The sequence below is a fragment of the Metopolophium dirhodum genome, chromosome 4 (genome assembly GCF_019925205.1).
Source record: "Metopolophium dirhodum isolate CAU chromosome 4, ASM1992520v1, whole genome shotgun sequence".
Lineage (NCBI taxonomy): Eukaryota > Metazoa > Arthropoda > Insecta > Hemiptera > Aphididae > Metopolophium > Metopolophium dirhodum.
Genome location: NC_083563.1, coordinates 24,092,856 through 24,112,756, shown reverse-complemented (window position 1 = coordinate 24,112,756; position 19,901 = coordinate 24,092,856). Strand labels below are relative to the sequence as shown.

The following is a 19,901-nucleotide window of genomic DNA, read 5'->3' as shown; positions in this document are numbered from 1 at the left end:
TAAAGAGATTACAAACGGTTTCATATCCAGAATGAGGAGTTCTTATATAATGATATTTATATGATAGGTATCTTAAAAAGTTATTCTGTACAGTAGATAGACTATGGTTTTGGATAATATTATTAGTACGCCAAATTATAGAGGCATAGTCAAAGTTAGAACGAACTAGCGTAAAGTACAAGATTTTTAGGGCTGATTCATCGTAAAAATCTTTACACATACGTTTTACTAAGCCAAGTTTCTTGTAGGATTTGTTTCTTATATAATTAACATGAAAATTGAATGAAAGTTTTGTATCGAAAAAAACACCTAAGTCTTTAATTACATAATTACGAGTTAAGATTGAATTATTTAATGTGTAATCAAAAAGTAAAGTATTCTTTTTTAAAGAAAATGAGACTATAGCACATTTATCAATATTCAAAGACATATCATTTTCAATACACCATTGATAAAGGCTGTTTAAGTCACATTGTAGTTCTAATGCATCATTAGTGCATTTAATATTCTTATATATTTTTGTGTCATCCGCAAGTAAAAGACAACTTGAATGTTTTAAAATTTTATTAATGTCGTTTATGAATATCGAGAATAGTAAGGGTGATAAGTGATCACCCTGAGGAACGCCGGATAAAATATTAATTCGATCTGAAATATAATTTTCATATTTTACGGCTTGAGTGCGATTGGTTAAGAAGGAATGAATCCATGAAAGAAGTGGGTCATAAAATCCATAAGCTTTAAGTTTTGTTATTAGAAGAGAATGATTAACTCTATCGAAGGCTTTTTCAAAGTCCGTATAAATAACGTCAAATTGAGATTTGTTATTGAAAGATTCCAGAATTAATTGCTTAAATATACTAAGATTAGTTATTGTTGAACGCCCTGGGCGAAAACCATGTTGTTCATTTGAAAGAATGTTTTCACATAATGGAAAAATTTTATTATTTACTAATTTAGAAAATATTTTTGGTAAGATTGAAATTTTAGAGATAGGTCGATAATTAGTAACTAATGATTTATTACCTTTTTTAAAAATTGGTGTAATAAATGAAAATTTCCACTTGTCAGGAAAGATACTAGTCGTTAGAGATTTGTTAAATAAGTAAGTTATAATAGGTGATAATATAAATGACGATTCCTTTAAAAATTTTGCAGAGATACCATCAGGACCAAGTGATTGATTTTGGTTAGTACACCAAAATTCATTAAAAACATCCATTATTGAAATATTTATAGAGTTAACACAGAATAAAGAGTTATCTAATTTACTGATATTGGAAATATTATAACTATTTAATGTGTTTGGCTTATATACGTTTGAAAAGTGTGATTTAAAAAAATTGACTATCTCGGACCCAGAGGAAGTTTCTTCATCCAGATATGACATTACTGCAGGTAACTGTAACGATGATTTTTGTGATTTATAAAATTTCCAAAAATGTTTTGGGTTAATTTTAACTGAGTTTTGAGTGTTATTAATATATACATTATAATCACGGTATCTGATATTTTTACATTGGGTTCGAAGATTAGAAAAAGTGATATATGACTCGGGTAAATTTAATGTTTTATAAGCAAGATGAGCAATTTGTTTTTGTTTGATTAAGATTTTTAATTCCTTACTAAACCATATAGGATAAATTAGTTTATGTCTACGTTGTTTTGGGATAAAATGATTAATTGCAATATTAATATGTAAATATAAAAAGGAAATATCATCATTAATATTTGAATTAGAATTAAAATAATTGAACCAATTAATAGAACCTAGATAATTTATAATACCTAAGTAATTGCCTAAATTCCAGTTAAAAACATAATTATTGAATTTTAATTCACTAGAAAATAAATAATTATAAGTTATAGTTATTGGAGGATGGAGGGGGTCAACAGGAATAATAGGAAAATTATTTTTTTCAACGTTTATGGATATTGAATTAGATATAACATAATCAAGTATTACATTATTTAAGTTAAAAATCTGATTGTACTGAGTAAAATTAAAATAAGATAATTTATCATTAAAGTGTAACTCAATGTTAGAATAATTGGCTGAGGGAAGATTATAATCACCCAATAATAAAATATCATGATTAGGATGTTTGTTATATACAAATTCTACATAATTGAAATAGTCATTAAAAATATTAATATTAGAACGAATTGGAATATAAACTGAGCTTATAATGAGAGAGCGATATGGTAATCGAATAATAACAAATAGTAATTCAATTTTATTTTCATGTAACAAGATAGGTTTTGAGACTAATGTATTACGGACAGCAATTAGAACGCCACCACCTCTTGATAGAGAACTGGTTTGTGAGTTTCTGTCATATCTGTAAACTTCATATCCATGAAAACCCAGTTCAGATGTAGAAATGTTATCAGTAAGCCAAGTTTCAGTGAAAATAAATATGTCATATATTGAATTTGGTATAAGTCGTTTTAAGCTAGAGAGTTTGTTGTTTAGACTTCGTGCATTCTGATAATAAATATTAAGATCTGACTGGGATTTATTTAAAAATTTTTATTTTTGTTAATTATACTTGGAATGCCTTTATTGTATTTAATAATTAGATCGTTCTCGCCATTATCTCTTCGTTTCTGTAATTGTTCACGTAAATTTCTCATATGATCACGTTGCATTGTTGTGCGATCGGAAGCCAGGCGAATATTAGACCAATTTGGAGAATTACGTAATTTTGCTTGCGAACGAAGTAATGTGAACACTTATAGATATGCATAGTGCATACGCACGTCACATATATTATAAATGGTTAATAAATATTGTTAATCGTTTTCACACAGCACTTATAACGTAGTCTTATAAGTTGTATAATATTCTCATCGAGCGTTACAGATACGAAATTATGGATGACGATAATTAATCGCGGCATGCGGACCCAAATACTTTGTAGCTATATAATTATTAAGTACACAAGTTACGAGTACCGTCTATGTAATTCTTGTCCTGGCCACGGCTATATTATGACTTATTGACAACTATAATTTTGATTTAGGATTTATATTAGGCACGTTTATAACACTAAAAAACGTAGTTCACCATTCCAACTCGGACGTGCGTATTCCCAACGTCTGAGTTTCATAATCATCATAAGATAGGTCTAAGAAATTAAAAAAAAATTACTGTAGCGTTTTGTATCTATGTAGACAAGCACTCATTATGTACAATAAATGGATTGTATTTATAATATATTTTTGGGTGTTTTTTTTAACGCTTATTATTACTCGAAAAAACCACGTCCGGACCACGCGGTGCAGGTTAATCATTGCTGGGTAAGAGGTGATTAGTATTATATGATATATATATATACACATACATAATATTATGCTTATTATTCCGGAAGCTAATCGAGCCGATACGTCAGATTCTCACCGCGCACTACGGCGTACAATATAACTGCAGCAGGAGGTAGTCGCTGCAAGTCCGCAGCGTCAGTCGCAACACCAGCGATTCAGGTATAATATTATAATATAATTATTATTATATTAAAAATTACCACAGGAATAAAAATCACCTACACGCATGTACATACAACATAATACCGATGGGTGTAGATGCGCCGTGGCCGCGATGGGACCTGTCCGTTTAATTGGTTTTAGACAACCCGCCCGAAAATTATATTGTAATTACGAGGGTAATCGCCGCCACTACCAGTTATATCGTATAAGTACTATACATTAGCCGGTGCCCCCATTAAGAAGCAATAGATCGGTCGTGCGTATATTATAGGTACGCGGTGAAAACAATGGGCTCTCGCAGTCACGGTACACACCGTAGGAATTTTAATATTACGTGTGCTCCGAGGGAACCTATATTTATTTTAACAGCTTCTAGACCGCTATAAATCCATGACTCAATAATAATAAAAATAATAAAAATAACAACAACAACAACATTATATTATATTATATTGTAGGTATACGAGGTGGTTGGTATATACAATATGTCGCAAAGCGGTAACAATAATAATATTAATTATTAATATATTATATGAAGCCCGGCGTAGGTACTATGGTCTATAGGCTGCAGTTCTCGTGTAATTTTTTATTATTATTATTAACATTCGACACATAATATATAAACGCCGCTCGAATGTGGTGGTTTGAGTGGGAAAGCGGGCATTGTGAACACTGTCCGGTTGCTGGAATTCTGTTAGAATTTGTTCAAAGGATAGATATTATTAATATATTACAATCAAAATATCATATTTCGGAGCAGAATTTTTTTTTGAAAATTTCAATATAAAATAAGCTTCAGAATATAAAATTTTAAATGTTTCAATCTTTCGAAAAAAAAAAACTTGAAAACGATAACGATAAAAATAGTGAAAATATTATTTTTTAATGATTTAAAATTAAGTAAAAAACGTTAATAGTTTCCGGCTTGGCTATACAAATTGAACGTTTTATTGATTTTAACTTCAAAATAATTTGCAATTTTTCGTGATTTTGATTCAGCTTTAAATGAAATAAAACTTAGGTAGGCACTCTTAATATTATTAAATTGTTAAAAGAACTATTTATGTATGATCTTGTATTCAAATTTCAAACAAAATGTATTACGATAAAGAAAGGTGTCATAGCGACCATATAAAAAAAACTTTTATATAATATATTTTTACATTTATATAGTTTTTTTATGATTCCTTATTAGTGTTGGTAGCTAGTTATTATTGCTTTTTTTAATCAAAACAACTCAAGGGCATATAATCACAACATCATATATATTGGCCATATAATAATATGTACTTACCCATTATATATATATATAAAAAAAAAAATCTTTGCAATTTATTCGTTGGCGGTGTTCAAAACATTTTGAAATGTATGAATTTCGAAAAACATTACTAAGCGCTCGATAATAACTAATAACCATTAAATATTATTTTATTTTTCTAAATTTAACATACAATTTTACTACATTATATTTTAAAAGATTATTATTTATTATTAACATCTATTTAGACTGTTTGTACAACATATTTGAATGAATTAATTTTTAAACTGATTAATTTTCCACAGTTTATCAGACGGGATTGGTAAATATTGGGGATATTTTTTTAATTAATTTATTTTAATCTTCCTCACACCAATAAATACTACAGCCTACAGGGATGATTGTAGGTACATCATCCCATAAAAATTGTATACCCTTATTTTGTATTAGGTATAATACAATCATATACCTACCAACATATGAAATCAGTTGGCCAAGAATACCACCAGTGGGTGCTATAGGCTGACATTGATTATATAGCTTCGTATTTTTTCCAATACTTTATTCATAAAAACGCGTTATTTATTATTCTGTATTGTAAAATATAGTATGTATTAAATTTTACTAAATAATATACATTCAAATAATTCAAATGCGCAATTGGTGAACGAGTACAAGTTGCAGCTTAACCATTAATAATTTATTTTCTATTTTTAATAAATTTTTTACTGCACTTCCACCGAAAACTCAAACCAGTTTCACGTGACGAACAAAAAATGTTCTTGCGCGTCGCGTAAAGTAGTTTTTTCGGCTATCTCATCGGAAATGTTTACCTGGTTATTTATATTTTCAGAAACGGGAACAGTGAAAAAACATAACTATAAAGTGTTTCGTACCTACGTTGAAAAATGTTTTTTTACGACCTCCTGTCTGCGTTATCGCTTTACACATTTTGGTGGGCAACAATTTTTCGGGTAATCGAACGAATTTTTTTTGTCTTTTTACGAACATGAAAAAATAAATTTATAAAAAGTAAGTAGGTAGGTAGGTGTTATAACTTCTGAATATATACATACGTGCTTTACATTATAATAAAAGTAATAAATTATAAGGCATTGACATTTTACATCATTATTTACTTTTAATTTGTTAATGCTTACCTACACAATTTAAAAATCTAAATTTAATATATGAACAATCATTTCACAACATTAGATATTTTAATTATTTATTTATAATTTTTAAGTAATATTTTATACATGGTCATGTTAATATGTTATAACTTATAACAATAGAAAATATAATAAGTGGTAAAATAATGATGCATATATATAGCTGGTAATATTTATTGATTTACTTTATTGATTATTGAGTTTTATACAATCACACATTCACACGTGATACGTAGGTACATTAAACTAATTAATGATTGAAGTAATTTGTTAAATCGAAACCAAATACCAGTATAGGAATAGGCTTATAGGATACTCACAAGTAAACGTAATGTACATTAAATTACATAATAAATTTACATAAGAATATTTTGATGTAAATATTATATTTTAATCAAATTATCATTATAAGGCAGGTTTAATGTTAATATAAATTATAAAATAAAAGTGATAAATTAACAATTGATGATTATTTGAACTAATTGTCCTGAAATCCATTTGGAAAATATCAGAGGTAAAATAATTTTTCAACCATCAAACAAATTCGATAATGATCATATTATATTTTTAAAAATAGGAAGAAATTCCACGTCACTGAACATTTCATACAACTATATAAGGAACAACAATGGCACAAGTATTTCTATATATATAATATATATATATATTTGTATAATATATACGAGAACGCGAGTTTACAACTGTCATCTCATGGTGGTCTAAGAGTTTAGAATTGTAATGACTTTCATAGGCTGCCAATCTGTCATTTAAAAATGTGCCCGATTGATCTGATGTATCGCATTTCATTGTTTTTATTACCCGTTTTAGTCAATTTTTACTGTATACGATTCAGTCGAAGCCAATTGCTTTACGTAAGATATATAATATATACAGACATTTTTCATAATATATCAAATGGGTTTAATGAAAACGAGTTCAAACAACTTTGCTGACATTAAAGTTAAAATAATTTTTCTTAGTCCGTTATCGTGTAATTGTATACACGCATTGTTGTTATCAATTTAAGACACAAAAGTTAACTTAAATCTGAGAAAACAATATTGTATGGACGTGTTTTTAATTTTTAATGGCATAATCGCCACTCGAGCATATTTTGGCAGTTTCTATTTTGTATGGTATAAAGCTAATTTATATTTGATCAATTATACGAAATTTCATATAACCCGCGGCCAGTGGAATAAATAAGTTTAAAAGTTAATATTGCATTAATAATCTAACAGTTTTGAAGTTTTTACTTTACCATGCCAGTTAATTAAAATAAAGGGTACTTATTTATTTTTACAACTACCTATAGTAAAAAACTATTATGAAAAATATCAAAAACACACTTACTTGTATCCATATTCCATGTTATCTCCACAACCGCCCCAAACCCAATCCCTTCTCAAATCCTTTGGTCTTCCCGATCTCGAGCAACTGCACGTGTTTAAACGACCGTCTCTGCAGGCACGGGCCATGGCGTGCGCAACGCCGGCTGCTTTGATCGCCTGCACGAATGCTGCCTCCCGGCTGCCTGTAACCGACATAAACACAAATATTAAACTCTACCCCCAAACTGTTTCAGCGCGTTAAATCATAAATACACACTAATAAATGCACATCAAAATAATACTCTCGTACCAGATAGGTGGTATAAGTACGTTAAGTTATACTTCACCGTCAGCTATACTGAGCAGTGGCCAGGAAACAAAATTGATAAGTATATAAATATATACGTAGGTATCTGCAAGTATACCAATATATTTTGTATAGAATATACTGGTTTTATATCTTGAGATATCGATATTTTGAATTTGATTGTATGTGTAAATGTGTTATATTTATACATTCAAAGATTATAAATGTTTTTAAGTGCTTTTACTTAAAATATATGTATAATATTGTAGCTTGACAATATTGCAATACAAAACAGAGAACAGATGAAAAAAAGAATTAAATAATAATGACGAAAGAGAATTAACAATTTAAATTAGGATGGGCCAGCCTTGGTGATAAAATATAATATTATAGCACAGATTAATTATTAACGTGTGTGTGCCATATTTGTATTTATTAAGACAAATATTAATTTTAACTTAAGCAATGTTAAAAATGTACGTAATATAAGTAGTGGTAAATATGGTAGTTAAATAACGTCGATTACGTTACATAGGTACTTAGAATTAGGTAGGTACTATGAAACATTAAATAAAATACTAATTATAATATAAATCATTCACAAATGGTTAATTTAAAAAAAAAGCGTGTCCACTGCCCATATAGGAAAATATATTTTAATCAGTAAAATTAATATATTTATTTATTTATTGATTAAAACAAAAAGTTGTTTAATATTCAAATCGCATATTCAATCAATGTTGTGGGTCATACAAAATATTTAGGAGGTTGTCCACTTGGCCCACGCGACGTTTTGAAGATTATTTAATTATTTTTTATCGTTAATTTGAAAATCAAAATATACAGAATCCGAATCTTAGAGATATCAAACCGACAACCCATAGAATATATACGAGTTTATCGGGTACTTAGTTATATTGATTATTTGTGAAATACCATATAGTTTTATATTCAGTATGATTTGAAATTTGAATACATTTTGACGAGTAAACATATACAATTTATACGTATGGGTATTCTCGAAGTATTGATCTCGTCATAAAATATGTATATACGACAAAATGTATCTACTTGATTTTATTATTTTATGACTGTCTCGCTTTTTGTATCAATGCTTCCAATACAACAGGAAGTCTTGCCTATACTTGAATCTTTTTAGGGCACCCACTTGGCCACGGAACGTACTTAATCACAACTAGTATACAACCACGGAGAGCCAATCACAAAAAAAATATTTTTCAAAAAGACTTGCAAAAAAAAAAATGTAGTATTACTTTGGTCCAACATTATGGAGATAATCTCTATAATTTCACGCGATCACTAGACATTTTATAATGCGTGTTTTGAGATTCAAGGATATTTTAACACTTTGAGTGCCGGGCTAAAAATGACAAAACTGACCATTCTGACCGGGCCATTATGTTGTTATTTGATAGATATTATTTGTGTATTAAAATTGATACACATGGCACTCAAAGTGTTAAAGTATTATTATGGGAAAAACACAATTTAATTGTTGGTAACTCAAATACATTAATCATTAAATTTCACTCAGTTTTGCTGTAAATCACGTCATTCGAATATAACCCCTTCATGACGCGCTGTTGCGATTATACTGCACACAAAATTGTTCTATAGATTACGTGTCGGTGAATAAATGATAAATAAAAACAAGAACGGAACCCTTTTCAGCCACCGCTTTTTTCGTTCAAAATTAATATGAGTAAACCTGGGAGGACATATTTCGCCCCCTGTAAAATGGATATCCTCGTAGATGAAATATGTGATATTTTGCCCCTATCAAAAATAAATATATTTAGAATAAAATATATAAAAATATAAATTAAAAATGTTTGCGTTAATACTTAATAATATTATAAAATATTTTAGTACAATCAACGCTCAAAATACAGATTGAAATACTTGTTGCACTCTCATAATCTATGAAATTACTTTTCTTCTTTTATAGAAACTGAATAAATTGGAAATTATTGCCTTAACGATTTTTTTTGTGAATTGAAGGTCTTATTAAACGTTATTTTGAGATTTTTGTAATAACTCTTTATTCAGCCGAAATAGGAATTGGATTAAAACATTTATCTTGTGATATTAAACTTTCAAAGTCATTATTATACAAAGCTTGATTTATAGTATATTTTTAAACTAATTCTATATACTTTGTATATAATATTATCTATTGTAACGTATCTTTTTTGCCGCTGCGAAGTTTCTTTTAATTTAACGAGGCTAATAAAGACAAATATTTAATGACTAAACTTATTAAAGTATATTTATTATTTATTTCTAATCTAATATATATTTAACTTAATACAAACTGCATAACCATTTACTGGACTGGATCTTACTTATCGTCCCACGAAGACTGCCCTATTCGACAATCGACCAGCAGTATCCTTCTCTCTGACTGTCAACTACCCGATTCCCCGTGGCTATCAATTACCATTGAACTACCTCCTTAATTACTATATACGTTATTAAAATATAAAATTCATTGTTTACACCGCAGCTATTAACCACAACATACACACGCACACGCGTGCCCCACCACACGTAAGACACGACTACGTCATCATAGATGGAGGAATAGATACAACGATGGTGAATATCATCAATATGCGGGTGATCATTGGTGATTTTGGCTCGTCCTTGTTTATCCTCAAACCGTTGCAGAAATAATATTCATCAATTTATTCTAATTTTAAGAAGTTTGTGTCTGATAGACTAGGACCAAGAAAATTCTTAACTAATACCTACTACCTATATATAAAAATGTAATGTTGTCAAAAATAACAATTGCGTCGATAATGACCAGAAGTTTTAAGTTTGGGTTATTTCAAGTAACTATAGCTTTACGAAAACCATCACTTTTTGTGTGATTCCTACGTGTAAAATAACAGCATTCGTTATAGATGTGGTATGGCTTATATTGTAAGTCTTCTACACAAAAGAATATTGTATATATTGCTACTAATAATTTATTAATATTAATTTTGCCTACAACCTCAAGACTTTGTTCGAATGCATCCGGAAGCGATTAGATGTCGAGATATTTTTGGGCTGTCGTGTAGTATGCGGTCTACCGGTGGTTCATTCTTTAAAATATAATAGTACCACAAAAAAAAAATAATAAAAAGCTGTTTGACATCGCATCGTTTGCAACGTAATACTCTCCTTTCTTTGCCCCTTTCGTACCTTATGTACAAATATTCATCCCACTTCCACTATATATTTTGTTCTCTGTTATGAGTCATAGTTATAGGTAAACGTACTTGTTTGCAAATCGGGTCCAAGGAACGGAGATCCGACGTTTTCGGCGGTCATGGAACAGTTCCACCGACGGTGCAGGAACTGCGACCGGCATTCGGCAAGTCCCGCTTGGACGCCGTACCGGATGGAGGCCAAATGTTCCTCGTAAAGCAGGCACAGCTTGGCTTGGCCGGCGGAAAGGCCGGACACGTTGTTGCACTTTGGTGGCGGGTCCGTGGGCAACGCCGGAGGCGAAGGTGACGACGAAGGCGACAAGAGCAATGGGTCTCCCATCATGCCCATTGAGCCGCCGCCGCCGCCACCGCCGCCCATTGTCCCCGCTTCACCTACGGAGACATCGACGCCCCCAACCCCTACACCGCCTACAGACGGTTCCGGCGGCGTCCACGGCACCTGTTGTGCGTACGACGACGATTCTTTGAAGTGCCTACAACACACGTAACATAAACAAGCGTTCGATTATTATTGAATATTATATTGTTGAATTATATTAAACACATAATAATTTAATAGATACCTATAACTATACTATCATCATAAGTCATAACAATATATATTTACGTCGTATTTTACGTGCTTAAAACAGTTAGGCGATTTCATATTCGATATTAGGCACATATTTTATGTAGGTAATTATATTCAGACAGAACATTGACCCGAGGACCGTGAGCCGCAGTGGCGTAACAAGTCTCAACAGAGCGCATCAGAGACCCCGGAAAATGATGAAAAATGCGCCAATAATATTATAATATTCACAATGAAAAAAATACAAACTAAAGTTTTTAAAGAAATCTTTATTTTAATTTATTGTAAGTTTTATTTTATTTGTGTGCAATATTTTTTATGACGCATGATTTTGAGCACTAAATATCATATTTTTAGCTACGTTGAATACAGTTTCAGAATGCCAACTTTTGAAATGAAATTGTTCACCCCTATATAATATATTAATCTCCATTCACAATGTGCGTCCCCGCGGCCTGCGGGCGTATAAGCGCAGAGGAGAGGGAGGCGTGGTTTTTAAGTCAATCTGATTAGCAAAATATATAGGTCGTACAACTCATCGTATTTTATCATATACAAGCAGATGAATAGGAATGAAACGGTCCGAGGACAGGCAATTAGTTAAATGTCTATACACGGTCCTCCGATCCTCGTAACGCACCCCACCATGCAGCGTTATCATGCTGATTGTCTATTCTATAATATTAAATATACTCTATATGGTGGATATAATAATATATTGTATTAGATCCGCGCATGACTGCAGACGTCGGGCCGCTTCGTAGAGCTTTTTATGCGGTCGGAGTGCAGGACGGACGGGTGGGAGGAGGGTGGAAAATGCCGTGTATAATATGTATATTATATAATATATTTCGGTGTGTATATATACTTGGAGTGCGCGCGTCTGCTTCTCGTATATGCGAGGACCCGAGGGCAATTATATATAAAATATCGTAAACGTACATATTATTATTATTATTATTATTATTATGTATACATGCAACGAAAGCCCGTTTCCGGGTGGGCGATGCGGGGGTTCAATGGGTCGGTGGGCGGGGGGTGGGGGAGAGAGAGGGGTGAGACGGCGGGAAGTATAACGACTTAATATACCATCGCGGTGTAGTATTAGCAGCAGCGGTGGTGGTAGTGGATGGTGGTAGCAGTAGTATTGCAGTACTGGAGTACGGGACTGTGCAACAGCAGCAGTAAGGCGAGGGGAGTTAATATTTCATTTGCATCCGTTCGACCGTGTATAACTAACTATATTTCACCGAGCGCGCGCGAGCGGTAATCATAAAACGCCGACGGGCTCCCGAGACCTTATGTATATATATATATATATTACGTCAGTATATGCATCGTGTGTACCGAACGGCGGCGGCGGCAGCGGCGACGGGACAAGACGAGACGGGACGGGCTCCCGGGACCGCGTGGCCGTATATAGCGATGCATAGCGGAGCGAAAGACAAGAAGCGTATACGGGGCGGCGGTTCTTCGTGCGCACCGAAAACAAACAACGTGTTGTATGATAATAATATACAGCTGTAACCCCTTGAGCGGACCACTGTATACGGTTGTTCGGCGTCGGCGGGGTGGAAAGCCGCCCGGAGCCTCGCGCGACTAACCGGACAACGTAATTACGATTAAAACGTTTGAGCTTTCGATGGCGGCGAGGCTTTTTTGTACCATTTCCCCACATAATATATGATTATTATTAATCATCAAAACTATGCTATATAATATGAAATGATTATTATTATTTATCAGCTAAAACCATGATATTATATTATAGTTAGGTACCCTATACGTGCCTATAGTTTATTACAGCACGATGTCACAAAGTTACTTAACCATGGTTCGTGCCATACTGCCGTATAATAATATAAGGTAAACACTGCCAAACTTTTGTTGCTCAATAATGTGTATCGCGCAAATCGTAGGTATATGCGGAGTATAGAGTTTCTGAATTCGTATTCAGTTGGCCGACAAAGTATTTTCAATAAATATCATTATTATAAAAAAAAGATATGTTTGTTTTTTAGATCCTCAGTGTTTTATCGTTAATTTACCCAACGAGTGAGCGAGAGAGACGTATGCATGTACCGAGCGTACGATTTATGGCTTCAAGAAATTGAAAAAATAAATAAATGTTAAAATCTGTTTCCAACTAGAAATGCTGTACAAAATAGCCGTGTAATGTTCAGTTGACATGTAGCATACCGCCGGTGTATACGCCGACGTTCGGACGTTTCCGGTCAGACCGCGAAACAAAAAATAAAAAATGCTTCCGTTTTGTTGTATAATTCCCTTCTTTTTTTTTATGTACTTTCGCGTGACGGATTGCGCTATAAATCGTTCGACAAACATTTTGTTCAAACAAAAGCGGTTTTGTTTGCGGTAAGTACGCTCAAAGGATCAAAATGAATAATATACGGCGGGGCAGAGACGTTTCCGAGAAAAACGTTACATTTAATATTATTATTTTATTTTTTGTTTTATAAAAAGAAAATTATAAAAAGAAAATAGACCCCCTCTTATATATATATAAAAATACCATAAATATTCTTAGACGATATAATTCACTAGGTATGAAAAACGTGATGCATATATATATATATATACAATGTACATACTAAAACTTAATAAGTTATAACTTTTAATATATATTTCATGAATAAAATATGAAAAGTTTTATACTGTAAAATATCACGTAGTTCTTACTTATTTTTAACACAAGCTTTTTCCTGCGGCAATAATATTTTATACTACTATTGGCACTATATACGTACACATATCATATTAAATTTGCATCAAATAAAAACTGCGCTTCGAATTAATATGAATAATGAATATTCTGAAAAGTTTTATAACCAAGTCGTATAAATATAAGTACCTAGGTATATGTATAAATAGCACGTCAGACTGCCAGGTTCCTCGAAAAATCAACAAGTCAACCTATAAATTCTATAACATTTTATGCTGCACAAAATCAGTAGACACATTTTAAAAAGTACTTTATTAAAGAAAATAACCTACATCGTTGGAACCATCGGGAGCAGAGTAAAATAGAAAATTACGGAGAGTTGGTTAAATCAATAATAATTGTTTAATATTAATTTATTGTTACAATAAAATGCGTACTAATAATTTATTATACATACATACAATAGATACATATTGATGTACATATAAGTTCGTGTGTTGCGAGTAACATTATGACCTTCAATTATAACAACTTTATTAGAATTCGTATTATATATTATACTTCGATAACCAAAACATTAACCGAACGTGTAATATTCAATATAAAAGAAGAACAAGTTACACAGTTATAACATAAATTTTCTAATAACACGATTGTCCACTTATAAAATATTACCAATACATTACAATTGATCGTTATTTATGTCTTGTATATACTTATTAAACTGCCCTTAAGGCCTTTTAATAACCAACAATACGATATATTATTGCATTTCAGCCTTCAGTATATATTTTCACTGTCCAGTATCTTATACAATTCTGTTTGGTATAAATTAAATATAACAATAATTACTCTTCACCACATCATATAAGATATATACCTCGTTTATAATATACAGTTCACGTCCTGAAAGATACGTCTATGCCTAACAGTTTTGATTCATAATTTATAACTTTTCATTATGAAAATTCAATAGCACCGAACATCGGACATATACATATATTGTGATTAACGTATGACAGACACTATGTCTGTATGACTGTCATATCGAAATATTAATTAATGTTTATGATGGGTATATTATAAGTTATAATTTATAGCCGAACAAATTTTAACAAGTTCGAATAACATGGTAGTGGTAAAATTAGTGAATCCCCTAATACTGACAGTGCTTATAATAACGCATAGGTACACCTATTGTCCTATTCACACGCCGCTTTACTGTTTTTACCTTGTCTAGTCGTCTCTGAATATTAAAAGATCTCAAGGACATCTATAATTTTCAAAAACTTAATTTTTATACCTAAATTACGACTGTCATTGTATACGCGTTTCATAACGCACCTCTGTGACAATAATCATAAAACCGTTGTAATACCATAGCCCCTAAACAGCCCACGTGTAATACTAAAATGAAGAATGAAGACTGTGATAAATAAATGACTTTCGTTCGAAATCATCCGAGACAAAAACTATATTGCTATCGCATAGTTTGCAAAGTGACGCTCGGTAGATACGTCAAAAGTTACAAATGATTTTGGGATGGCGGCGGAATTGCATGCAGGCGCACAATGCATACGATGTACAATATTATATAGTACAATGTAGGTATATAATATTATGTGTGTATACGCAGCAGAATGTCACACTATGTGAACGCGTCTTTTTTCAAGTACACTGCGCTAGTGGAGTGTAACAAAGCACGCCACTACGAGGGTGTAATAATAGTCTTTGCAATTTGAAAAATCCGGAACATTACTTGACACCCCCATAGACAGCACACTCGTTTTAAACTAACCTACACAGGCGGTATATACACGAGCACAATATACTGCAGGGGTGAAAGTTCGGGCCAACGACTACAGAAATTATACTTACAACGTAAGCTGCTGCCTGTTAAGATAAGATATTACGTCCGGCGAAGGTCATATTATTCTTCACATTGTTCGCGTACAACACGTATATTATATCAGTCAGTAAAACGTACATCACACACAATACAATATATTATTTTTAAATTACTAATTGACCTTTATGGATAGTAATCGTCATTGATAGATTATTATAATTTATAGATATACTATATATAGGTACTATACTAGCCAGTGTAATGTTTTTAATAAATTATGTTAAAAAAAATTCACCTATAGCTTGGTAAGTTATTAAAATAGTTCTGTATATGACTCAAACTTATGGGCGTTGTAGATGTTTCTTATTTAGCAAATTTGAACACATTAGTTATGAATATTTTAAATCGTACTACACACAAAATGAATGGCTAAATCATAAAAAATACATTCTCGGCGTCTACAGCAATTTTGCAATATCTACCGGAATTACGTTGTACGACAAACTCGTAAACCAACAGTTAGTTGGACAATTTAAAAAAAGGATAATCGAATACGATATGTATGAAATGTACGGAAGCAACAGAAAGTCATCACAATATATATATATGTGCCAATTATCTAGGTAGATACGTCACGAGTGTAGTTGAATAATAATATAATTGGTTCATTTGAATCTAATAACCAATATAAAACATAATAATCGATTCATCGTGAACATTTTATGCGATTGATTTTTTTTTATTAAACACTTGGCTATGTAAGTACTGCTTGGAAAGATATGTTTCAAGCAAATATGGTTCACAATATTGTTCCACATGTGTACTATACACAAATATAATACACTTAATTTAATCCTTTAAGTAATAGTATAATATTGTAATTTTTTGAGAAATATGACGAACATTTGAACCCAAAACTAGTGTTTAACTTAAACATATTAATTTTTATTAATTGCAATTAATTAGTAATCATTGAACTACATCACTAAATCACACAGAATAATTTTTCGTTCTAGTTAGAAACGTGGTTTTGCGATAAAACTTGTTTCGACTTTATCGATTCGTCTTTAATCTTTGATCGACCGAGTAAAAACGATTTAAAAATGACAACAACTAATACAATGTATCTAAAGGGGCGATTTTGCGATAGTGCGCTAGCCGATAAGCCCGTGCCGTCAATGTGACATTATCGCGTGGATATTATATTATCATCATGATACCTGTAATATACATCCAACGAAATAGAGACGAGATAATTTTCAAGATCGTTTCTCGAACTTAATGCGATCAAATAATAATTAATCTTTCGACAAATTTTAGAACGCATTAACTAAAATCCAACATTCTAACTCCTAAACGGGCATATCATTTTTTTTTCATGTAGGTATCAGATTTCAATATCGTTATAATATGATACGATACGACAAAGTCCACACGAATAATATGGGGTTAGTATATTATTATGCATCGGGTCCGACGAACCAAAACCGTGGTATTTAAAATATAAAATTGAAAAAAGCTATATCGACGGGGGCAAACACGGTCGGCATAATATGAAACACCCTGCAGCGGTATATTATCGAGCGTTACAGTCACCGCTCGCGTTGCACATCTCGGACCGTCGAGTACCGCGGCGGTGCATCTGCGCCCGCCCCGATAAATCGCCACCGTCGATAATAATATTCTTCGCGCGCGGAGCCCACGGCGCGACGGCGGCAAAAACGAGATGGGCGCGCGCGCACACACGCACACACACACACACACACACGAGTATAATTTACGGCACGTCCGTCGACTGGCGAGCGCGAACGCGTCCCGGATGATTTATACAAAGGGGGCGCGTGTCCGCGCGTGCACGTCGTACACATACTGCAGGGGTGGGCAGCGCGAGCGTACCGGTCCCATTAATCAAGCTCAACCCCCTCGTTTTTGTGCGTGCGCGCGCGTGTGTGAGGACGGCGGCGGCGGACACCCCCGTGCAGCGCGGTGGCGCGACGGCGGGGAGCGCCGCACGATGGATTTCGCCCGATTCCTTTTGATGTGTCTTCGGGAAATCTATTAGCGTAATGAACGGACCGGACCGATATGGTACGCAACGGCCGTGCAACAGCAGTGCTATACATAATACTAAATACGATATTAATATTACTCCATTCGGTGTGCTTAGCCGACCACCACCGGTGCAGTAACGGTGGCGACGAGGAAGGTCTGCAGACGGTCTGCTGAATGTTGCTGCTGCGGCTATCGCCGGACGATCCCGGAAAACGAATCCCCGAGACGCTTGACAACGACGGGGTTGTGGAGAAACTCGCAGTAGACGAGGTGTACGCGCGGGGTACCCATATAACACACACACACACACACACACACACACACACACACGCGCGATTGCGAATTATATTAATATTATACATTACGTTTTTCCCCATCAAATTGCGTTCGGGCATGGTTTGTTTTGCTCGGGAAACGAAACATAGCGTATAATAAAGTGCGAGTTGAAATTTTTCATAATTATCTATAGGTAAGTACGTCATACTAGCTGAGTGTGTGTATATCAAAATATTTTAATTCAAATATAATAACGATAGTTGGATACATACTGAACATAGTGATATCTACATAATACATCTATATATCTATAGTCTATACACGCTAGTACGCTACTCTACCAAACCACCTAAAAAAATTAAATTTCCAATGTTCTTCTATGTGCATAATTATATTAAAGAACTAAATTATCAAACTAAAAAATGATTCTCTTTTAGTTTAGCACCGCCTATATATTTTTTCATTTCAAATGTGTGGTTTCACTGGTTTCCTCAAATATTTTTCAAAAATGCATACTTGAATACTATAACATCTATATCGCAGTCAATACTACAAACGCGTGCTAAGTGCTAACATTTACGTATAATAAATCATTTTTGGGTGGAAATGTAAATGTTGTATTAGATACACATGATCTATGACTATGACCGTAGCGACTGTCTCTAATATACACCGACACGTCATACGTGTTCGTTCGCGATACGCGACGTAATATTATTTAGTTGTAACCATGTAGATACTAGGTGCACGTATAGTATTATATTATATGAACTGCATGTCCATAAATAACGTAATCGACTTTTCCACAATCTGCGACGCGCGCGTGATCGAGCGATATGCCAACCAGATGAATGTGTATTGTGAACATATATACAGTATTTTCCGTCGTGCCCGTATTACTCGTATAATATATAATTCATATATATAATGTCTGTGTGTATATATAGGTAAGAGCGTGTAAATAATATTGAAACTTTGACGTCGAGGACGGTTCGCGTGAAACGCTTGTAATATATAGTGTATAATGTATATTCCCTACGAGACTGCGGTGCGAATAAGAGATTTATGATATTATATATTATTATATTGCCTAACCAATATTATACACGGACTACGGACACGTATTACATTTAGAGGGACTTTCTCGATCAGTTTGATATAGTTACATGTTTTTTTTTAAATTCCAGGTCGTCGTGGAAGCTAAAAAATGCCGAAATAGATAATTTATCATTGTTATTTAGGTACTGAAACGATCTGCGTGATTTGCCAGTCACACGCGGTTGTCATCAATCATTAGCAATTGCATTTTTAGTTGGTAACATAACCCGTCGACGTTTTGTTATTGCTAAATTAACTGTTACCTGTTAACGAGTTTTTTTTTATTTAGTCATTATGAAATGAGAAAATTTTCAAATGATTTTAAAATCAGCGAATGAATAGTTTCATAATAATAAAATCCACCTCTTTACAAAATACATTTATCATATATAAATAGGTACAAAACGTTCACAGAATAGATTTATACCACAAGTCAATAACTGCATGTTAACTATAAAATCATAAAATAACAAAGAAAACTTGTTGAACATTTTAAATCACTACCAACCTAGTGGCTAGTTAATACTTGTTTGAGACAAAACATTCTTACCAAACAGTAGGTTGTAGGTTTTA

The 19,901-nt window shown here is 32.8% G+C and overlaps 1 protein-coding gene across 1 annotated transcript in view; it reads right to left on the bottom strand.

Annotated features, from left to right (window-relative positions):
• LOC132943760 (protein Wnt-5b-like) overlaps positions 1-19,901 on the bottom strand; it is a 66,033-nt gene that overhangs the window by 21,322 nt on the left and 24,810 nt on the right. The window contains exons 2-3 of the mRNA XM_061012848.1: positions 10,848-11,272; positions 7,273-7,453 (exon numbers count right to left, since the gene is read on the bottom strand). Of these exons, the coding sequence (XP_060868831.1) occupies positions 7,273-7,453; positions 10,848-11,272 (606 nt within the window). The remainder of the gene's footprint in view (positions 1-7,272; positions 7,454-10,847; positions 11,273-19,901) is intronic.